This window comes from Prorops nasuta, unplaced genomic scaffold (genome assembly GCF_024137725.1).
Source record: "Prorops nasuta isolate Cenicafe-Biocafe unplaced genomic scaffold, Cenicafe_Pnas_1.2 PNAS00008, whole genome shotgun sequence".
NCBI classification, from domain to species: domain Eukaryota; kingdom Metazoa; phylum Arthropoda; class Insecta; order Hymenoptera; family Bethylidae; genus Prorops; species Prorops nasuta.
In genome coordinates, this window is record NW_027116805.1 from 6,394,094 (window position 1) to 6,412,525 (window position 18,432).

Below are 18,432 nucleotides of genomic sequence, written 5' to 3' on the forward strand. Positions count from 1 at the left end.
GCAGCCCAAGTATAATTGGGTGCATTCCAAATCACGCATGAAGCGCATAGAATGTACAGTTTATGTTACATTTATTATAGGATTTAAGTGCTTACTGCGCGCATATGCGTGACTCGGAACGCACCCAACGGCGTGTCGGGCGCGTGTATACGGTGTATAGGGTGTATATATACCGTCACCGTGCATACATTTCAGGTATTTTTTTATACGCAGTAGTGCCAAAAGCACACCCCGAACGCACATCATAGCGCATGCTCTACCGGATATGAATTAGATTCTACATGTCTCCGCAGCGTCTTCCGGCGCGCCTTCCCGCAGGAAAAAAATATAACTGGGAGTAGGGCGAGTGCCGAGACTGCCGAGACACCGAGTAGACACACTAGACACTAGACTGAAGGAAAAGGAAAGGAGCGAAGTTAGCAAATTTCAGTTTGGGTATGGCGGTCACCAATCTCACATGAAGTATAATTAAAAATGGCGGACTTTGCAACGCTGCCTGTTAAACCTGGCGGTAAGCCTTTCTTTGTAGGCTATGACAAATATTACAGACAACGTGTATCATTAATTTGTACAAAATTAAGAATTAATTTCGCAATATAGAGAGCGTTCACCCAAAGAGACTTTTTTTACGTCTGCTGCTGAGTTAGATAAAGGACAAACTTTATGAACATGGTCTTTTAGGTTATCTTTCAATATATCAATTTTTTTTTTTTAGCAATTATTAGAGACTATTGTTCACTTTTAAATAAATTATACCTAAAGTTAACATTGTTTGCCGAGAAAAATATATTAGCAACATTTTTAGTAGAAAAATGTATATTTCATCATAATTTAAAATATTTTATTATCATTAAAAAGCTACTGTAATTTCAAATAATACTGTATCTAATTTAGTAAAGGTTGGCTCATACCTCCACAATCTTTATCACATTTTAAATCGGTATGTTGATATGCGTATTTTCTCCTTAATCGAGCAATTACACAAGCTGTGATACAACAGATTAGCAACAAAGTGATAAACACAGCTATTAATGGTACAAATACAGTGGAATGAATCCCTAATCCTGTTGCATATTTCTTTGTTAGTTCAGTAGAGGTCTGATTTCCAAAATAATTAGTTACATTCGAAGCCACTTGATTTGCAATTTGGATGTGAGCTGTAGTATCCTCCATGTAAAATACTTCGTTTGGAGTTGTCCCCATAGTTGTTAACATTGTTTCAGCAGTAGCATCCTATGTCCAATTTACATATTACTTCACAAGTTATAGTTTCTAGTATATCTTATTAAATTTATGATCTTTACCCCAATTACCATATCTGTAGTACCAAATTCATGCAATATTTCAGTCGCATCATCAAAAGGTACATTATTTAAATGATTAGGATTAGCTTCCCTAATTCCATGCATTATATTGTCTGGATAATATTCATAATTCTTATGCTATAGAATAGTTCTCGATTTAAAGCTATCACACTATTCAGGTTACAATAGATCTTTTTTATATTATACCTGCCATTCGTTAAATACACTTAAATAGACCATTTTTTATCCTAATGTGTGATATAATTACGAGTTAACACACAATGAAAATAGGATCTGCTAATTGCAGAAGTATAGAGTTTTAGCAGCTGTTGTTTTTTCCAAGATGTACAAAATGATTTAAAAACAAGGTATTTTTTTTCTTCTGTTTTTAAAGAAAATCATCCAAATATTTCTTTATCTGCAAATAAACCTTTCTCATTTCACGATAATTAAATTATCCGAGAGTACCGCGAGCGTGATAAAGTAATAAAGTTTTGGCGTGACCATACGACTTTGACATTTGTGACTTCCTTCATGTGTTACTAGAAAACAAAATACTTTTCGTGATTCGATTCAATTAATGAATTTGAAAGCATTTTTTCTTAATGTTTTTATTGTTACAGGTTTTAGTACACCAGCTTTTGGATTCAGCACTCCTGCAACTTCAACGCCCAGTCTCTTTAAAACACCATCGGCCCAGGTAACTGGATTTGGTACCGCAGCTACTCCTGCATTCGGAACACCCGCAGCATCGGGATTTGGCTCCACATCGGCAACTGGCTTTGGGACTACCCCAGCATTCGGCAATACAACAGCCACATCGACTACAGGAAATTTTGGTACTTTAGGGACACCTGCTACAACTTCATCGTTAAATTTTGGTGGCTTTGGTGGATTTGGAACTAACGCTGCTACCACATCAGCGCCTACATTATTCGGTGGGTTTGGCACAGCAAACACCAGTCAACCAGCGTTTGGAACTAGCACGGGATTTGGAAGTTTCGGTGCAAAGCCTGCTACTTCCACTACAGGTTTTGGAGCTTTTGGCACAGGTACGATAAAGTACTGATTCCATCAAAAGCATATTCACTATATTATAGACATACATCATATACCAACTATATATCATTAAAATTAATTTTGACCTGTAAAATTTCAGGGACTGGATTCGGTACTTTCGGAGCCGGTTTAACCACTGATACAAAGCAACAGCAGCAGCAACAATCAAATACTATTTCAGAGGCACTTTATAATGCAGTATTTAACTGTCAATTGTTTAATGATGAACGCGACAATACTATTGCTCGTTGGAACCTCATCCAGGCTTTATGGGGCACTGGAAAAGCTTATTATTCTGCAAATGCACCACCCATCGAATTGAACCAAGAGAATCCTTTGTGCCGATTCAAAGCTATAGGTTACAGCCGAATGCCTGATGCGGATAACAACGATGGGTTAGTAGTACTGTGTTACAATAAAAAGGAGCAGGAGCTTAAGAATGAAAAGCAGCAGTTAGTTAATCACCTTAGCGGTGTTTTGGGCAATAAACCAAACTTGACCGTCACCGTGGATAACGTGAAATCTATGGGAGATAATAAGAGTCAAGTAATTATTTTGGTTTCCGAGAAAGGAATTACCGGCTCGTCTAGAAAGATTCCCGCCAATGAGTTGGTAGCTTTCTTGTCGCAAGCTAAACAGCAGTTACCGGGCGTTGAAAATATTTTTCCTCAAGTAAAACTAGACCCGAAACAGCTCAAGGAGTATTTGGATAATCCTCCTTGCTCCATTGATCCGAGACTGTGGAAGCAGGCGCAATTGGACAATCCAAATCCAGAATTGTATATTCCAGTGCCAATGATTGGTTTCCAGCAAGTGAAGCACAGGCTAAAGTGCCAAGAAGAGGAAACTGCTAGGCATAGGGCATTTTTGGATTTGGCTGCAGAGAGAATTCAGGGTTTGCAAAGACAGCATACAGCCACGCAAGCCAGATTAAAAGAGCACAGAAGGACTTTACTGGAGCTTCAACATCGCGTTCTACAAGTATTTTAAAAATCTTTACTATTACCGGATAATAGTTGAATAACAAGATTATTTTTACACAATTGGGTTTATCCTCGCAGGTATTGGTTCGTCAAGAAATTTCGCGCAAGGTTGGGCTATCTATGCAACCGGAAGAGGAAGTTCTAACGCGCAGATTCGAAGCCATGCACTCTCAGATAAGCGCCCCGACACAGTTTAAGGGAAGGATAAGCGAAATGCTATCTCAATTGCGAATGAGGAGGCAAACGGATGCGCAGAATCAAGAAAGATACGTAATGGACCCATTGGCTCAAGATGATATAAAAACGGTATGTGCATCGTTATTAGTGATTTATATGCTTGTAACATTGTAGCTGGAGTGATTGATATAATATCGTTCGTTATTCATTTATTTTTTACAGTATTTGAGTATGGAGCAACAAAGTATGGCACAGCTGATTTCTACGATACATAACGACCACGAATGTTTGAAAATTATAAAAGATGGAATGTCAATTACCTCTGCTAAGGAATTAAGTTTTGTTACAATAATATAAAATAAGCTGATTTTGCATAAATAAAGTATTTTTTTATTGAATAGTTTCAAGAAGTTTCAAATCCTTGCCATCTCAAGAGGCCTTGCCGCGTTTCCAGTTTTATTGGATTTTTGTCACTTATTTAACATATATTTATATATATACAAATATTACATATATGCTCTGTGTAACAAGATGGATGCAATTATGATGTTGATTCTTATCCTTTTTTAGAGCACTTCTACACGCCTGAAACAATGTTTGGTGTGCTCAAAATCCCTCTATAAATAATCCAATAAGAGCGACAAATAATACATTTCGTCAAACATTATACATTGGTGAAGATATAAAAAAAAAAGAAAACGCGCGATATAAACTATCGAGGTAATTGTTTAAGGCACTGTCTGACAGATCTATTGTTAAGACTTGAGCAAGTATATTAAGATTTCAAACTGCACTTGCTTTAAGTTTTTCGCATACGCAATATCATAATAAACAGTATATTTGGTTTTGCAGTCTGATCGGAATTATTAAACTTGTATTTTGTTTAAACGACTATCGAAATTCACGTTGAATTTTAATAATCTATTCTACCAGTTTTATTTCATAATCCGTGGTAAATGTACAAATTCTTCATAGCATTTTGAAGTGGCATACTCTACAATCAGACACCGAAGCTACTTAATAAATACTGTACATATGTTTTAAGTAGCTTCGGTGTTATTTTAAAACGAAGACATAATCTGTACGCGTATGTAAATATTTTGATTTTTCTCGCTAGTGGGCCGCAAATACAAATACGCGTATCGCAGAGTTTAATCGAATATAAACGATGATTTGCACGGAAAAGTACTGGTCCCAGATAGAGCTTGATGAAAGCACGACTGGTAGTTGGATCCAGTTTGTCGATTGAACAAATAATAACCTGAGAGAATTCTGCACGTGAATTATTTGCTGATTGTAAGATCTAAAGGCAGATCCTGCTCCATCTCAGTGACATTTTCGTTCTTAACTCTGAGATCTTGGGCGCAGGTGTTGCTATTATCTGTGGTGGCATTGGTCCACATGTTCTGCAAGTTGTACTGCAGATCTACCGAATTGAGAAGATGTCGGAAGAGAGGATTCTGTGTCTTGAGTATGAGATCCGACAAGATTTTAGTCTTCTCGAAAAGATTGTCAGTGCTGTGAGCGCAACACTTGTGACGACAGCAGCACTCCGTCGAAGTCTTTTCGATGCTGTCCTCGTCGATCGTTTTCTGTTCGATCTGCTCGACTACCTCCATTTTGAGATCCTCGGCTCGTTTTATCACAGAATTTCTCACCGGGTCGCACTTGATTGCTTCCTTCTTCGAAGGCATGCCACTGACGATAGACTCGATATTTCTGTAATCGACGGTAGTTTTATTAGGACATTCAGTAGGAAGATGGTATTCAGATTTGATGGGTGTTGACTGCATGCCGATACGTGGAGCTGTATCCATACTGTGACTTGGACTAGTCTGAGGTGATGGTAAGGGGGAGGGTCTTCTCTCCTTCACTGTGATATTATCGGGCAAGGAGGACGCGTACATGGGATTCACCTGTATCCTGCCGGGAAGCATATAATTCTCATCATAAATTCTCGGATATGCATTGATTTTGTTTATGGCAAGCGATTCCTGCTGACTACGTTGTTCCTGGAGGTTATACATGTTGTTCCACTCGACGAAGCTCCTCTGCTCCTCAAAACTGTTACTTCCTTTCGGACTAGAGGAAGAGATACTCTCGATACTCGAATCCTTCTTATCCGATTCCGAATGCGATAGGGCGCTGCTGCTACTGCTGCCACTTTGCTTCTCCGGCGAGGTACTATCTTGCTGCTGTTGCTGTTGTAATCTTCCTTTTGCCCGAGTGGCGGCGCTACCATCGTCGTAGCAGCTTTTCTCCTGTAGCAGCTTGTCGTTGTTATTGTTGGCGTAGTGTCTATAGGTCTTGACATGTTTTCGCAGGGACGAAGGGTCCGTGTACCTTTTGGGGCAATCAGGAACTTTGCAACAGTAAGGTTTGTCCACCGCGTGAGTCCTCGTATGCTTGAAACGATCCGACGAGTTTGAATAGGCCTTGTTACATCCTTCTACGGGGCATACGTAAGGTCGTTCCCCCGTATGAGAACGCGCGTGAATCTTTAGGTTTTCCGCTCTGCTGAAACTCTTGTCGCACTGGAAACAGTGGTGAGGCTTCTCATTCGTGTGTGTTCTCACGTGAACCAGCATCTTGTACCTGCCGATGAAATCTTATCATTCCTATTCTGATAATGGCTAATGACGCATACACTTGTATATACTGTTATCGTCCGACAAACCTTGCATTGAAGCCACGTTCACCTCTCGCGCATCCTTCCCAGCCGCAGTAGAATAGACCACGTGGTCCTGGGGCAGCATGGAGTCGAGCCACGTGACCTGCCAATTGTTCCAAAGAGGCAAACCATCTCCCGCAATTCTGCCACCTGCAAATGCGAGTGAATTAGTTTCATTGTAACGCTATTATATGGTCTTTTGAAAGTATTGTGTACTGCAGGTTGTCGAGGGTAGGGGAAGGGTGGAATGAAGGGGGGGGGGAGTCCTATACCAACCTGCATCTCAACTGAGCATTCTCGCCTCGTCTGATGGATCCGAGTTCGAGGCTGGAGCTCGAGGCATCGGAGTCGCTGTGAGCCGGGCTGGGTGGATTAGCCAGAGGTCCTCCGGAGACACCGATGCTCGGCGACTCTTCCTCTGCCGGCATCCTTTGGGACCAAAGTGGTACTGGTGGCGGTGGTGGTGGTGGCGGTAGGGTTTCTGGTGCTGGCAGTTGTACCGATGCTGGTGCAGGCTGCAAACTCCCGTAGTAGCTGAAGCCGCTCGAATAGACGGAAACTGGACTATAAAAACTCTGGACTCCTCGTAACAGTGTGCTCGGATAACGAGCAACGCCGTAGGGACCAACGTGGGTTGGCATTCTGCCAGGAACGTAAACGATCATTTTCTTGGGCCCTTCCTATATTCTTCTCGTTGGACACGCAAATCTCGCTCAATCGGAAATACTTATGATTATATTAATATATCGCTCGCTGATTCGTTACTCGTGGCTCGATTATACACCGACTTGATAATTTAATAGATTGAAATGAGTTGTAATCTGGAATTTTGTTACACATAAGCAAGACTTTCCAGGTCTTGACAAATTTTTCAGCCGGATAATTTCTGAGCACCGTAAATCCACAAATCGGAGAGGCACTGCAAACACAATCCTGCGCGCGCGCGCACGTACACTTTTAACACTCTTGTTTATTCCGAGTCCGTATCGTCAGATGTATTTGAACCGGTTGGACTTGAGTATACGGTAACTCAAAAACTGCTTGCTGTACTCGATGGAGAACATAACTAGGCTGGTCCTGTACCAAAGATGATACGTACGAAATACTCGTGGCCCTCGATGCCTCTTTTCTTAACTGTGCTTTAATCTTACACTTTTTTTCTTATTGCAGTCGCTGTAAGAGGGAGCCTAGCTGTTACCCTATTGCCTTCACGAGCATATTGATTATATATATATATATATATATATATATATGTATATATATATATAATACAACGGAGACGAAATATAATAAGGCGCAGCACTGTCGATCACTCTCCAACTGATTGTCTATTATACTTTCAGCGGCTATCAGTGGCTGACGCACATTTTTGCAAACAGCTGCAGGGAACACTGCGCGTTATCACTCAAGAGATAAGACCCAAGACAAGAGAAGAAGAAGAAGATGGAGAATAAGCACGAGACGATCGCCAGCCAACTGAGAGAGTGTTTTACTAGCGAGCTTCCCGAACGTGGTGTGGCTTATATACTACAAGCATGCTATCTCCTCGAATGCCCCTCCATTACAAGTGGAAGAAAGAGAGAGAGAGAGAGAGAGAGTCCAGTGATAACCACTTGTACTACTTTATACAGATATATATGTATATATTTAGCCAGATGTGACCATCCATTACCAATAGATTGACCGAAGCTTCGTTGCTGCGAATTATTCCCCTCAAACGTCACAGATTTTCGTCACCAATACACGATAAGCCCGTGTGATAGTAGAGAGATAGACTCTCGTTAGACATATTTTGCACTGGTGGTTGTGGCAGTAGACTCGAGAGAGGAGAATTTTCAAGGAAGAAGCGGAGCACGAGGAGGAAGAAATTGACTTTCAAGGTCAGTGCAGCAGCGATGCATCTGCTCAAAGGTCGTCGAGGGAGACGAAGAGACAAGATGAGCCATGAGCCGAGCCGAGCCATCGACAGTTGATATTTATTTGTGCGTGTCGCTGACGCGTAGAAAAACCATGAAATCTCGATGACCCGAGTGAAAAAAATATCGGGAGCCAAGAGATGGCTGATATGGTCTATCCTCGGCTATACCCCCCACAAGGAATCGACGATCGCGACTCACTACCGAATCCAGGAGTCTCGTCAACCAATCCCAGCAGGGAACAAAGTCCCTCGTATCTCTTTCCTATATACATATGCGTGACTCTGTGTATAGTATTATCGTTACGTCGCTTTCGTTTCAATAATCGTTGCCCACCGCGTGTATACCTCTCAACGGTGCCAGACTGAGTCAATAAAGAGTTCATCGCTATAATAGTAATCCTCTTCTTGATCAAAATTATTATCAAATATACTTCATTTTTCCTTGTTCATTACTGAACCCCTAATTTCACGTAGCTATCAATAATTCCCTCTCCACAAAGTATAGTATGTCTCGCAATTAGGATAAATGTCCACAGGACATCCCTAGAAAGCTTCGAGGATATCCATGGGTCCAGTGTACATATCGAGAACGTCCGTTGAATATCGTGTGTTATCAGTGTATATATATAGAAAAACACACAGATTCGCACGTGTTTAACGAGATTCAATTTTTGTTCTACCGTGTGTCAGGAGTAACGAGCGTAATCGATATATCTAATTGTAAATTGCTAATAAAGAACCCTAAAACATAGACGCTCAACAGATGTTATAACATAGGGAGAAGAGAAAGAGAAGAAGCTGGATATGGCTCGTTAAGGTTTTCCTAGGCGTCGAATGGCATAGCACGTCCGTCCCGTCCCATAGCGTCAGACCCTCTTGGAGTCGCGCGCGACCGCGGGAACAAAAACCGGGAAACCCTTGGATGCTCTCTCGAGGGCCGTCGCTTCGAGTGAGAAAGCCCATTAATGACCCGTGAGAAATTCTTCCATTGCCTCGCTCGCTCTGACCAGTCAGCTCTTGCCACCGATTACTCTCTCTCTCTCTTTCTCTGGGAAGCGTGAATTTGGGAAACAACTCAAGTGGCAATTTTTTTACAGCCAATAAACTTGAATAATACGAAAAAAATCGTGCAAACTCGTTAAAGACAATCTATAAAATCGACGATAAATAAGATAGTGGAGCAGACACCTGTTTCTCTCACGGGATCTCGAGACGAATCACTCGGTGAATTCGTGCAAGCGAAAAGAGAGGCTTATTGTCATGACTCTTCGATAACGGATAAGGTAATCTCGTGTCAGCAGCGGGGGGTCAGTCGCGTATTATATATATTTGATTAACGACCCACTCTTCCTCTCTCTCTTCAATGCTCTTTTTATATTCCTCTTACACAATTGTAAATATAGGCTATGTTTTTTTCTCGTGTTCTCTCCAAGGTCGAAAATCACAGATTGTTTTCTGTAACGGAACGGGCGACACGACAGATGCCAGACGGTAGATATACGTTAAAAAGTGTCTGTCCCCTGAACCGAGGAAGAATCGCGATGAGCGCCATTGTCTCAAGATCTTAACTCTGTAGAGATTCGTCGAATATTTGAGCGATCCGCGTATAGACTCGAGTCAGCGTTCTTCTATATGTATAAATTGATCGATGCTATGCTTAAAAGTTAATGAATATGGCACTATACTCCCCCCCCCCCCCCTTCAGCGTTCATCTCGCATGACACCCCACGGCCACCGCGTCGGCACCCTTTGATCTGGGTGCGCGGGTCGCAACAGGTATAGAGAGGAGCCGGAGCCCGGAGCCAGAGCTCTAAACCCCAGAAAATATGTTCGGACTTTTTAGATTATACGAATCCGTGGCTTGTCGCGGAACGGCATCCCCTGTACCCCGCATGCGACTATCTGAATTTTTCCATTGGAAAAAAAGCCCTTATTAATCCTTTATCCGTGCACGTACTACTAACGCCAAGTGGACTTGATTGGAGGCCGTGAAACACGGTTAAAGGGGAGAGGCTGAAAGAGAGAATTAAATCCCCCGTTGTGGTCGGAGCACGCTGGATGAATCTGAAGAAAAGAAAAACAAAGGAGAGAAAAAAGACTCTCGCCGTCCGTCCGTCCGTCCGGTTTTCGTACATTCCCTTCACAGGGGAGCGAGCGGGGAGTATAAACGTATATATATATATATATATATATACCCGACACACACATACATATACATATAGATCGCGTGGCACTTTGCGTGCGGTTGCCTCCCTTCGCTTCGCAGCGGGGGTTCAAATTCCCTCGCTATCGGGATTCGAGTGCCGTGAGAGTGGAACGCTACGCCAGGCCAGATGCTGCTTACGAGTAGCAGTGGTATATACGCTATAGTGCTGATAGCGCTCGATTTCTCCACTTTCAGCACTGCTGGGAAAAAACTTGCGATTCTTTCAGACGCATTGTACCTCCTTGTTTTTGTAAGCGTGTTTACGAGTGGAGGCATTCGCTCGTACCTATTACAAAACGCGCGCGTATGTGTGTGTGTGTGCATGGAGAAAATCTAGACAAAGCATGCAACGACGATCATCAGGGATCAGCTGGTTTATCATTAATATCGCGTGGGTAGCTGCTATATACGTGCATAATGCGCGTATTACGAACGGGACAGAGGATGGCTACCGGTCCCAGCGGGAGAGCGCGCCGGGGGTCCCCCATACTACGGCTTCGACTCCGCCGGCTCCGACGCTGCTCTCTGGAGCCGCGCGGAGCGTCCTCACTGCGCAGGCGCGCGCGCGCGCGGATTCGACAAGTTTGCTATTAGTAGCTCTATAGGAAAGAGATTCGGTAATGAGGCTGCGCGCGGTGGTCAGGTAGAACAGAACCACTACACCCAGTGTAGAAGGGAGAACGGGTTTTAATGTTCAATTCCGAAAATCAACGTAACGCATTCCACCCCGAGGGCCACCGCGCGTAACCTGTAATTCCAACGCGAGGGAGCGAGCGAGCGAGCCAACGAATACTAAGTCCGTGGTAATACGCTATAACGTCTAATTTCCATAATTCCTTCTTTAAAAGCACCATTTTTAATAGAGTACTGGCGCCAGCACCGCCCGTGCCGCTCCGTCAAACTAGCTCGGCCACTCGTACATTTTTCACCCATTTTTCCCGTAAACTCGTCCTCGGGGGGTCTACGTGCACGGCGCAGCATGCCATGCCACACACAACGCGCAAGAGAGCGAGCGAGCGACACCTTGGAGACTACGGGAGGACCACACACGAAGGATTCTCTCCTTCACCCCCCCCCCCCCTATCCTCTTTCTCTCTCGGCTCATTTTCTGCCCCTCCTTGCGGACCGAGCTGTGTGTGTGCACGGACACGAGTCTCTACCAGGATTTATTTCGTTTAATTCGCTCTCTATCGAGAATACCGTATATATATATAAGCATAATTATACCGTGTATAGACTCTTCCTCCTCTCGTGTTTATTTACGTATAGGTATTCACTGTTTTGGCAATTGGTCGCAAGAACGATGGCGAGGACCTCGAAATATGTCGAAATACACGGAGTGTCCTGGTGGTCCATTGTCCTTTGCGGGCCTTGCGGTCGTCCAGTACCTCGACGCAGCAACGAAAACATTCTTTGTTCGGTTTATAGTCTGTTTTCGTCGGCGCTGCAACCGTTTTTCCTTTGACGAACGTTGGCGCGCCGCCGCCACTGGATTCTCACGTGGGACACTCGGAAGCAGGATATCGGCCGAAAATATGCAAATCTCAAGGTGCAGGTTTCCGGCGCGCTGGTCCCTCTCGTAGGCTTGCTCACTTGCGCGATTAGCATACGCGCCCATAAGTGAAACCTGTCTTTTCTATCCGTGACAACAATGGGAACTGGCTCATACTTATGCACGTGCTCGCTGCTCGATGCGTCGTGTCAGTTTTCTACTCTCCGTGTCCATTGATGGGGAGGCTCCCATGGAGGGAGCCAAGGGAGAGAGAGAGAGAGAGAGAGAGAGAGAGAGTATCGCGCCAACGGTCCTGCGACAGGATACCGGTTCTCTCCTCTCCGTCTCCCGTATTCCACCACGGGACGTTTCGTCCTGCCAACGGGATCCACTCGGAACGCGCGAGCCAGCAAACCCGGTGCTTTTGTCTACGCGAGATAAGACCAGATCTATTATGCTATAACGGTTGTCCAACGGACGACTCTCCTCGATGCATGGGGAGAGGAAGAGAACTCTACTCTGAATTTTATTCTCGCCCACATGCCTCGTCCAATCGACACTCTCGCAATACGCAATATTATTCTTCATCGGGAATATCCTGTTCTCTCGCTACCTGACCTGAGATAATCCCGTCCTGGGACCATCCTCGTGCATTATACCCCCTACGAGGGTCCCACCGTGCGACCACCCCATATTTTCTCTCCTTTTTCCCTCTCACACACACACACACACACACACATACATTGCCTATTCCTGTCACAGATGAAACGCTTTGTGCGAGATTCTTTCCTATATATATGTATAATAATGGTATATATACCTATACAGCACAGTGTCGTCTTTTCTAAAACGCGTGCTTAGAACGAACGAGCGGCGAATCCGAGCGAACATGCAAAAACTTGGATGAAAATAATTCCGATGTAGCATTCTGATCTGCACGTCCTTTGGGAAACTGGTTTCGGAAGGAGAGAGAGATCCTTCGGAGCTGTCGGACTTTGGGAAGAAAAAAGGAAGGTCAGACCCGAAGGATCTCTCGAGAGTCAGTGATAAATATTAAAAGTCGTTGGACACCTACCAATGAGAGATCAGTCGGTCGAGGCCTCATCGATCACACACCACGTGGTAAGTATTGAGATGCTGGCCGAGTCGCGAGCTCGTGCTACTCTGATCGATGATCGATTGTACACCTTGGAGGATAATGTTTGATCTTCGAGGATGTGTCCTTTTTCTCTTGAGTTTAAGAGAGAGAAAGAGAGACACACACAGAGAAAAAATATCACTGCGATGAGTGTTCGATGCGAACGTAGCAGAGGTGAAAATGGGAAGCGCGCCACCTCACCGCGCCGCGCCGCTTTCCAAGGACTGACTGACTGAGAGCCAACGAAGGAACAACTGAGAAGTCCCTGTTGGCTGGCTCTTCGGCCGAGCCTCTCCGTCCTGGCTTTTCGGTACGTTTTTCCCTTTTTACTCTCTCCATCTCTCTCCCTCTCCTTCCCTCTCTATACGTATTCTGCGTCTCGTCTCAGCCAGGCAGGGCCGACCCGAAGCGCTAGCAGCGCCGACTCCCCGGGGCCCCGGGAGGTGCTCCTGCTCCGCAAAGGAGTGGGGGCAAGAGGGCCCCCGCTAACCTAACATAACCCGCACCGGACCCCCACCACCCAGTCCTCCGTCCTTTGGGAGTATCGGGAGCCGAACGACTCGCAACTCGCGCTCGCTCCCGAATACCCCCGATTAGTCCCGATCGCCTACCCACCTCGCGATCCCCTCTCTCTCTCTCTCTCTCATCTCCAAGAAAAAAGATAGATTTCATTTTCGACACTATTTCTCAATAAACATTTGCGTCCTTCGAGTTTCTTCTCACATTGCCACTTTTTCCTCTCATAAATATTCATTGAAAACACATATTTACAGTATATAGTTTATAGTATAGTATAAAGATCGAGGCTGGGACCGATAAAAGCATCGAGTCGAGGAACTCTAATGGAGGAGATTGTATCTCGGCGTGGGACAAGCCGACCAAAGGCGACCATCAGGGAACGGAGGCTGCGTGCTCTGCTGGGGGCGGCTCGCTCAACATCTCCCCCTCCCCCTTCTCTTCACACACACACACACACACACACACACACACAACAGGTGGATGCTGCGAAGCTATCTCGCTTTAACGAATTTTTGCAGTTGGAGTTTTCCCCGGAGATGCATAAACCATGTATGTAACTCAATAAATATAGTATACGCGTATACTACACACATATATATATATATATATAGATCCAAATTGAACTGTGTGGTATAACGCTTCCTATTGACGGAGGCTGCGATCTTGTATAGGGGACCCCAAGGGCGCCTACGTAATCCCGGGCCCGCGCCTTTGTCGAGACGCCAGCAACCAGTTCTCCGACCAATCTGAAAAATACTCGAAGAAATTGTGCCGTGGAGGTTTTTCCAGCGCGCGAGTTGATCCTAGCAAACGCTATAATACATTGTATACCGTAGTACGCATGGCTCCAGCGATCAGGCGGCTGCTATCAAAGGCTCTCCGAGCCCTTTACGAGTCACGCTAAAGACGGGAGCCATCGGAGATCGTATCGTATATCCTTTTACTTGGCAGAGTGCCACTGGCCGGCGACCCCCCCCCCCCCCTCCTCCCACCTTCTCTCTCTCTCTCTCTCTCTCTCCCTTGCCAAGCTTTCTCTCTTTCTGACCGCATTATTTCATCCCCCGCTTTCGCGTCAATAACGTCGATAGTAGAAGAAGAAGAGGAAGAAGAAGAAGAAACTTGGTCTTAAACATAAAGACGTTTACGTTTGCATCGCAAGGTGTCCGTTGCCGAGTCTCGACTTGTGCAACGTTCAAATCGTCCAATTAATGGGCCATCTGTTCGGGGCTGTACTGGCTGGCGGCTCCTTAAGGAACTCGATGTTTAGGAAGCAGTTCATGGGAACGACTCGCGCAAGGAAGTAGCCGAGGAGAAGTTACTCGAGTGGAAAGCATTCAACAGGTTCCGTGCATTGATTCGCCCTCTCTTTGCTAATTTTACATACTTTTAGTATATATATATATATATATATATATATATATAATGATATATAGCGAGTAATATGCACAACGAAAGAGGAGATGGATGAAAAATAAACACTTTCTTCAGAGGCTTAACTCTTGCTTGGTAACAATAACGTCGTCTGCTTCTTCTTCGTCTTGTTGTTGTTCTTCTTCTTAGCGACTGGCACACTCGTTACATTCACCTGCTGCCATTGGAAGATATCAGCTGCCCTAACCGCCACCTTGGTAGCACCTTGCCCTGCCTACTTGGACTCGAACGAGAAGAAATTCGTTATAGGTCGACCAACACTATATATATATATATAGTAATGAGAAATTTATGAAAAGTTCAATTTTTTATTTGCCAGAGTGCAAAGTTTACCCTTTGTCCACTCATCCCGCACAGTATCGAAAGACAGAGAGAGAGAGAGAGAGAGAGAGAGAGAGAGAGAGATTATAAACCGATCCATTAGGCGACAAGAGAAGCGAAACTGGTTCCAGGTTGGATCGTCGGTCCTTTTATAATTGCTCTCGGGCGCTACCGAAATTCTTTGGAAATGAGCGCGAGAACCGGATTCTTCGAAGAGTCCTACGCTAGATGGAGGAAAATCTATGATATTATGTCGCTGGGTTGCGACAAGACAGGCCGATGGGTTGCGGAGAGCGTCCTGGATGGAACAACGAGGAGAATCACCTGCGCAGAGTGTGCGCGGCGTGCACCTGCTGTGCAGGGGGCTCCTTGCGCCACCTCCCGTCCGTCTCTCCGCTTCTTCTTTCTTTCTCAAAACTCTCTTCTACCACCCTCCCCCCTCCCCTCCCACTGTGTATAACTCATCATTCCACGCTGCCAGTGTTTCACAGCACAAACATCTCATCCCCCAAAAAAATATTCCAGCGCGATCTACTGGATAATAATAATAACAATAATGAGACATTAGAAAAGAACCTGTTGCACTCGTGTACGTATATATACGTGTATACCTACGAGTGTAGAAGTGGTTTGGGCGGGTGGCAACGGCCAACAGGTGTATAGCAGGTGCATAGCCCGCACAGAGTCTTCGCTCGGAGTCGGCGAAGAGCTAAAAAGTTTCAACCGTCGCGTCCAAGACCGGAGGGAGCGAGTCCGAGCTACGCGGGCAAGAAATTCTCCTTTTTCTAATTTCACTCCTCCGATATGCGTGCGGAATACTCTGGAGCCGAACGCGCATGCGCGCAGCTTTCGGAGGAATAGCCAGGGAAATTTTCTCCGAGCCAGCTGCAGGCGCTGCAGCTACGCCACCACCCGTACAGCGCGAGGAGCTTCTCTTATCGAGTTTGGATCGATCGATCGATCGGGGTGTGTAGTGTAGCTGCCGCGAGCTGGGTGGTTGTGGAAGGGACGGCAGGCCAAGACGAGGCAACACGGACAGGAAGGACCGTTGGAAAGTCATCGTGTCAGGTGCTGCTTCCTGGACGGCAAGTGTCTTGCCACCATCACCACCACCACCACCCTAACCCTCGTCTCTTCTCGCTTTGCCTCGCCTTGGCCCGAGTTCTGACGCGTAACGCAAGCTGTGGTCGACTCCTTCTTCCTTCCTCCCCCCCCTCCCTCCTTTCCTTTCTTTCAATCCACTGAGAAAATACGTTACGACCAACCAATTCTCCCGCGGACCTGTTATCATTGAGAAAGTTTCGATCGATTAATCAATTTATCGCGACGCAATAAAACCTTTTGCCATCTGTCCCTCTTCTGGCCAAGGCATATGTCCTGCCTAGCTCCACTGGATCGCTATCCGTCTGTTCGAGATCACCTGTTCTCGCCACGCTCTTCCTAGAAATTAAAATCAGAATCGCACTCGTTCTTAAGTCGCTGGAAAAGATTCGTTTATCGACAAGGGCAATCGGAAATATTGCTGCTCTGGGAAACTCTTCGTGTGACCCTTCCGCTTGTCATTTCCGGTTTGCAAATTATCGTACACTCTCGTGGGCAGTTTTATATTCTATGCTTCATCATTATGGACGAAATCTCGGATATATTATGTATATGTGTGTGTGTGTGTGTGCATTTGTTTGTATATACTGTTCTATAAACGGGTGGGTCGCTTACGTGCTTCGTTGGCCGTGAAATCACTTCGGCCCGGTTCTCACTACAGAGTTTCAACGTAAACAAGCTCTTGCGAGAAAACAACAATCGAATTAGGAATAACGGGCACGGTCCCCTACACCGAACCGACTCCACACGGGAAGTTGTCAAAAGAGAGGACACGGAGGACGCTGTACCGTAAACAACAAAAACTTCTCGTCAACGCGTTGCGTCATTAAAATTCTAACGATCATCGACCGAGTACTTTTTTTTAGATAACCTCTCGCTAACCTGCTGCATCCTTTCTCTTTCCAAGAATTCCATTCTTTTCTTTTTTCCTCTATTTTTCTATTATTCTCTCACAAACAATTTGCTAAATAAAGGCACAATAAGCTGCAGCTATATTCTAATGATTCAGATAAACTGCAGATACAAAGATCAAACTTATATAGTTTGCACTTTCTGCTCTCCTACCGCTTGCATTACATGGCAAATGTAACATACAAGTGCATTTATCCACACTACGAGCAGCAACAAGCCAACCAAAATAAACTAATCAGAAATTATGTAAGCGCACTTATATGTACAGTGAATCATGAAACTTTGCTCATTAGCTTCAAATATTATTGATAACGTCTTATTAAAATATATTCGTCTTTATACTATCTGCTTTCTCTTCATTCTTGCTTTCTATTCTTTTCCCCCTCCTCGATGAATTTAGTACAAGACTACAATAGAATTCACGAGCTCTTGGCTCTATTTAAACATTTTAACAAGTGCGAGGTTTTTATGGAGAGCTTTCAAAGCTCAAAGGCTACGCTGATAATGTGCTCTTTGACATTTCTACTTAAGAGATATCAATACTCTGTTTATTTATGTGTACATGTTCGCTGTACCCTTACGTGTCTCGCGCTGCTCTATACTCATGTTTCTTATATATCTTACTTCCTTCTTTGGAAAAAGTGAAAATCTCATTGTTCTACTAAAGAAAATTTCCGAAAATAATCTATTCTTTATATCACCTTGACCGCCAATTAAAACGCCTCAAGAGTATAGATGTATAAGAAAAGGCGTACCTGCGTAGCTATAAAAGTTATCACATTTTTCATAAGGTCTTTCTAAATGCAAATAATAGAGCGCTTTGAAAAGATCTTATACAATATTTTTATGTTTCTTATAGCTATGAAAACACACATCTTTTTGAATCTAACTCTATCTAAAGCGTTTAAACTAGCGGATTCTGTATATACGTACTATCGTATAATTCAAAAATTGCACCAGACACGGGAAGTTTGTAGAATATTGCGCGCGCACGCGCTCTTTAAGATCGCAAATAGTAATCTTTACTACAGGCCACAGGCACCATCTAGAATTTATTCAGCAGTAGTTTATTTCGCGCCCGACAAGTGATAAGCGTAAGTCTCTTCGGTAGGTAGTGTAGGTATGCGCGATAGTTTTCAGTCGGTAATTCCTCCCCCCCGTGATAAGGTGTGTATGTGTGTTTGCGTGGCGTGTGTGTTG

At 44.5% G+C, this 18,432-nt stretch overlaps 2 protein-coding genes across 4 annotated transcripts; one reads left to right on the plus strand and one right to left on the minus strand.

The window, feature by feature from the left end:
- The first annotated feature begins 355 nt into the window (after positions 1 to 355).
- On the plus strand, positions 356 to 3,923 carry Nup54 (nuclear pore complex protein Nup54). Its single transcript, XM_066730626.1, has 5 exons — positions 356 to 511; positions 1,928 to 2,356; positions 2,464 to 3,344; positions 3,425 to 3,652; positions 3,746 to 3,923. The coding sequence occupies exons 1-5, from the start codon at positions 475 to 477 to the stop codon at positions 3,878 to 3,880; spliced, it is 1,710 nt and encodes a 569-aa protein (XP_066586723.1). The 5' UTR covers positions 356 to 474; the 3' UTR covers positions 3,881 to 3,923.
- On the minus strand, positions 3,891 to 13,182 carry LOC136775648 (uncharacterized). Of its 3 annotated transcripts, none has more exons than XM_066730624.1 (4): positions 12,886 to 13,182; positions 6,471 to 6,836; positions 6,201 to 6,344; positions 3,891 to 6,118 (listed from the first exon to the last, which is right to left on the minus strand). In XM_066730624.1, the coding sequence occupies exons 2-4, from the start codon at positions 6,833 to 6,835 to the stop codon at positions 4,807 to 4,809; spliced, it is 1,821 nt and encodes a 606-aa protein (XP_066586721.1). In that variant the 5' UTR covers position 6,836; positions 12,886 to 13,182; the 3' UTR covers positions 3,891 to 4,806. The 3 variants fall into 3 exon arrangements, with proteins under 3 accessions (XP_066586721.1, XP_066586722.1, XP_066586720.1); XM_066730625.1 differs by lacking the exon at positions 12,886 to 13,182 and adding an exon at positions 11,170 to 11,197; XM_066730623.1 differs by lacking the exon at positions 12,886 to 13,182 and having other exon boundaries at positions 6,471 to 7,735.
- Between the last annotated feature and the right edge of the window lie 5,250 nt (positions 13,183 to 18,432).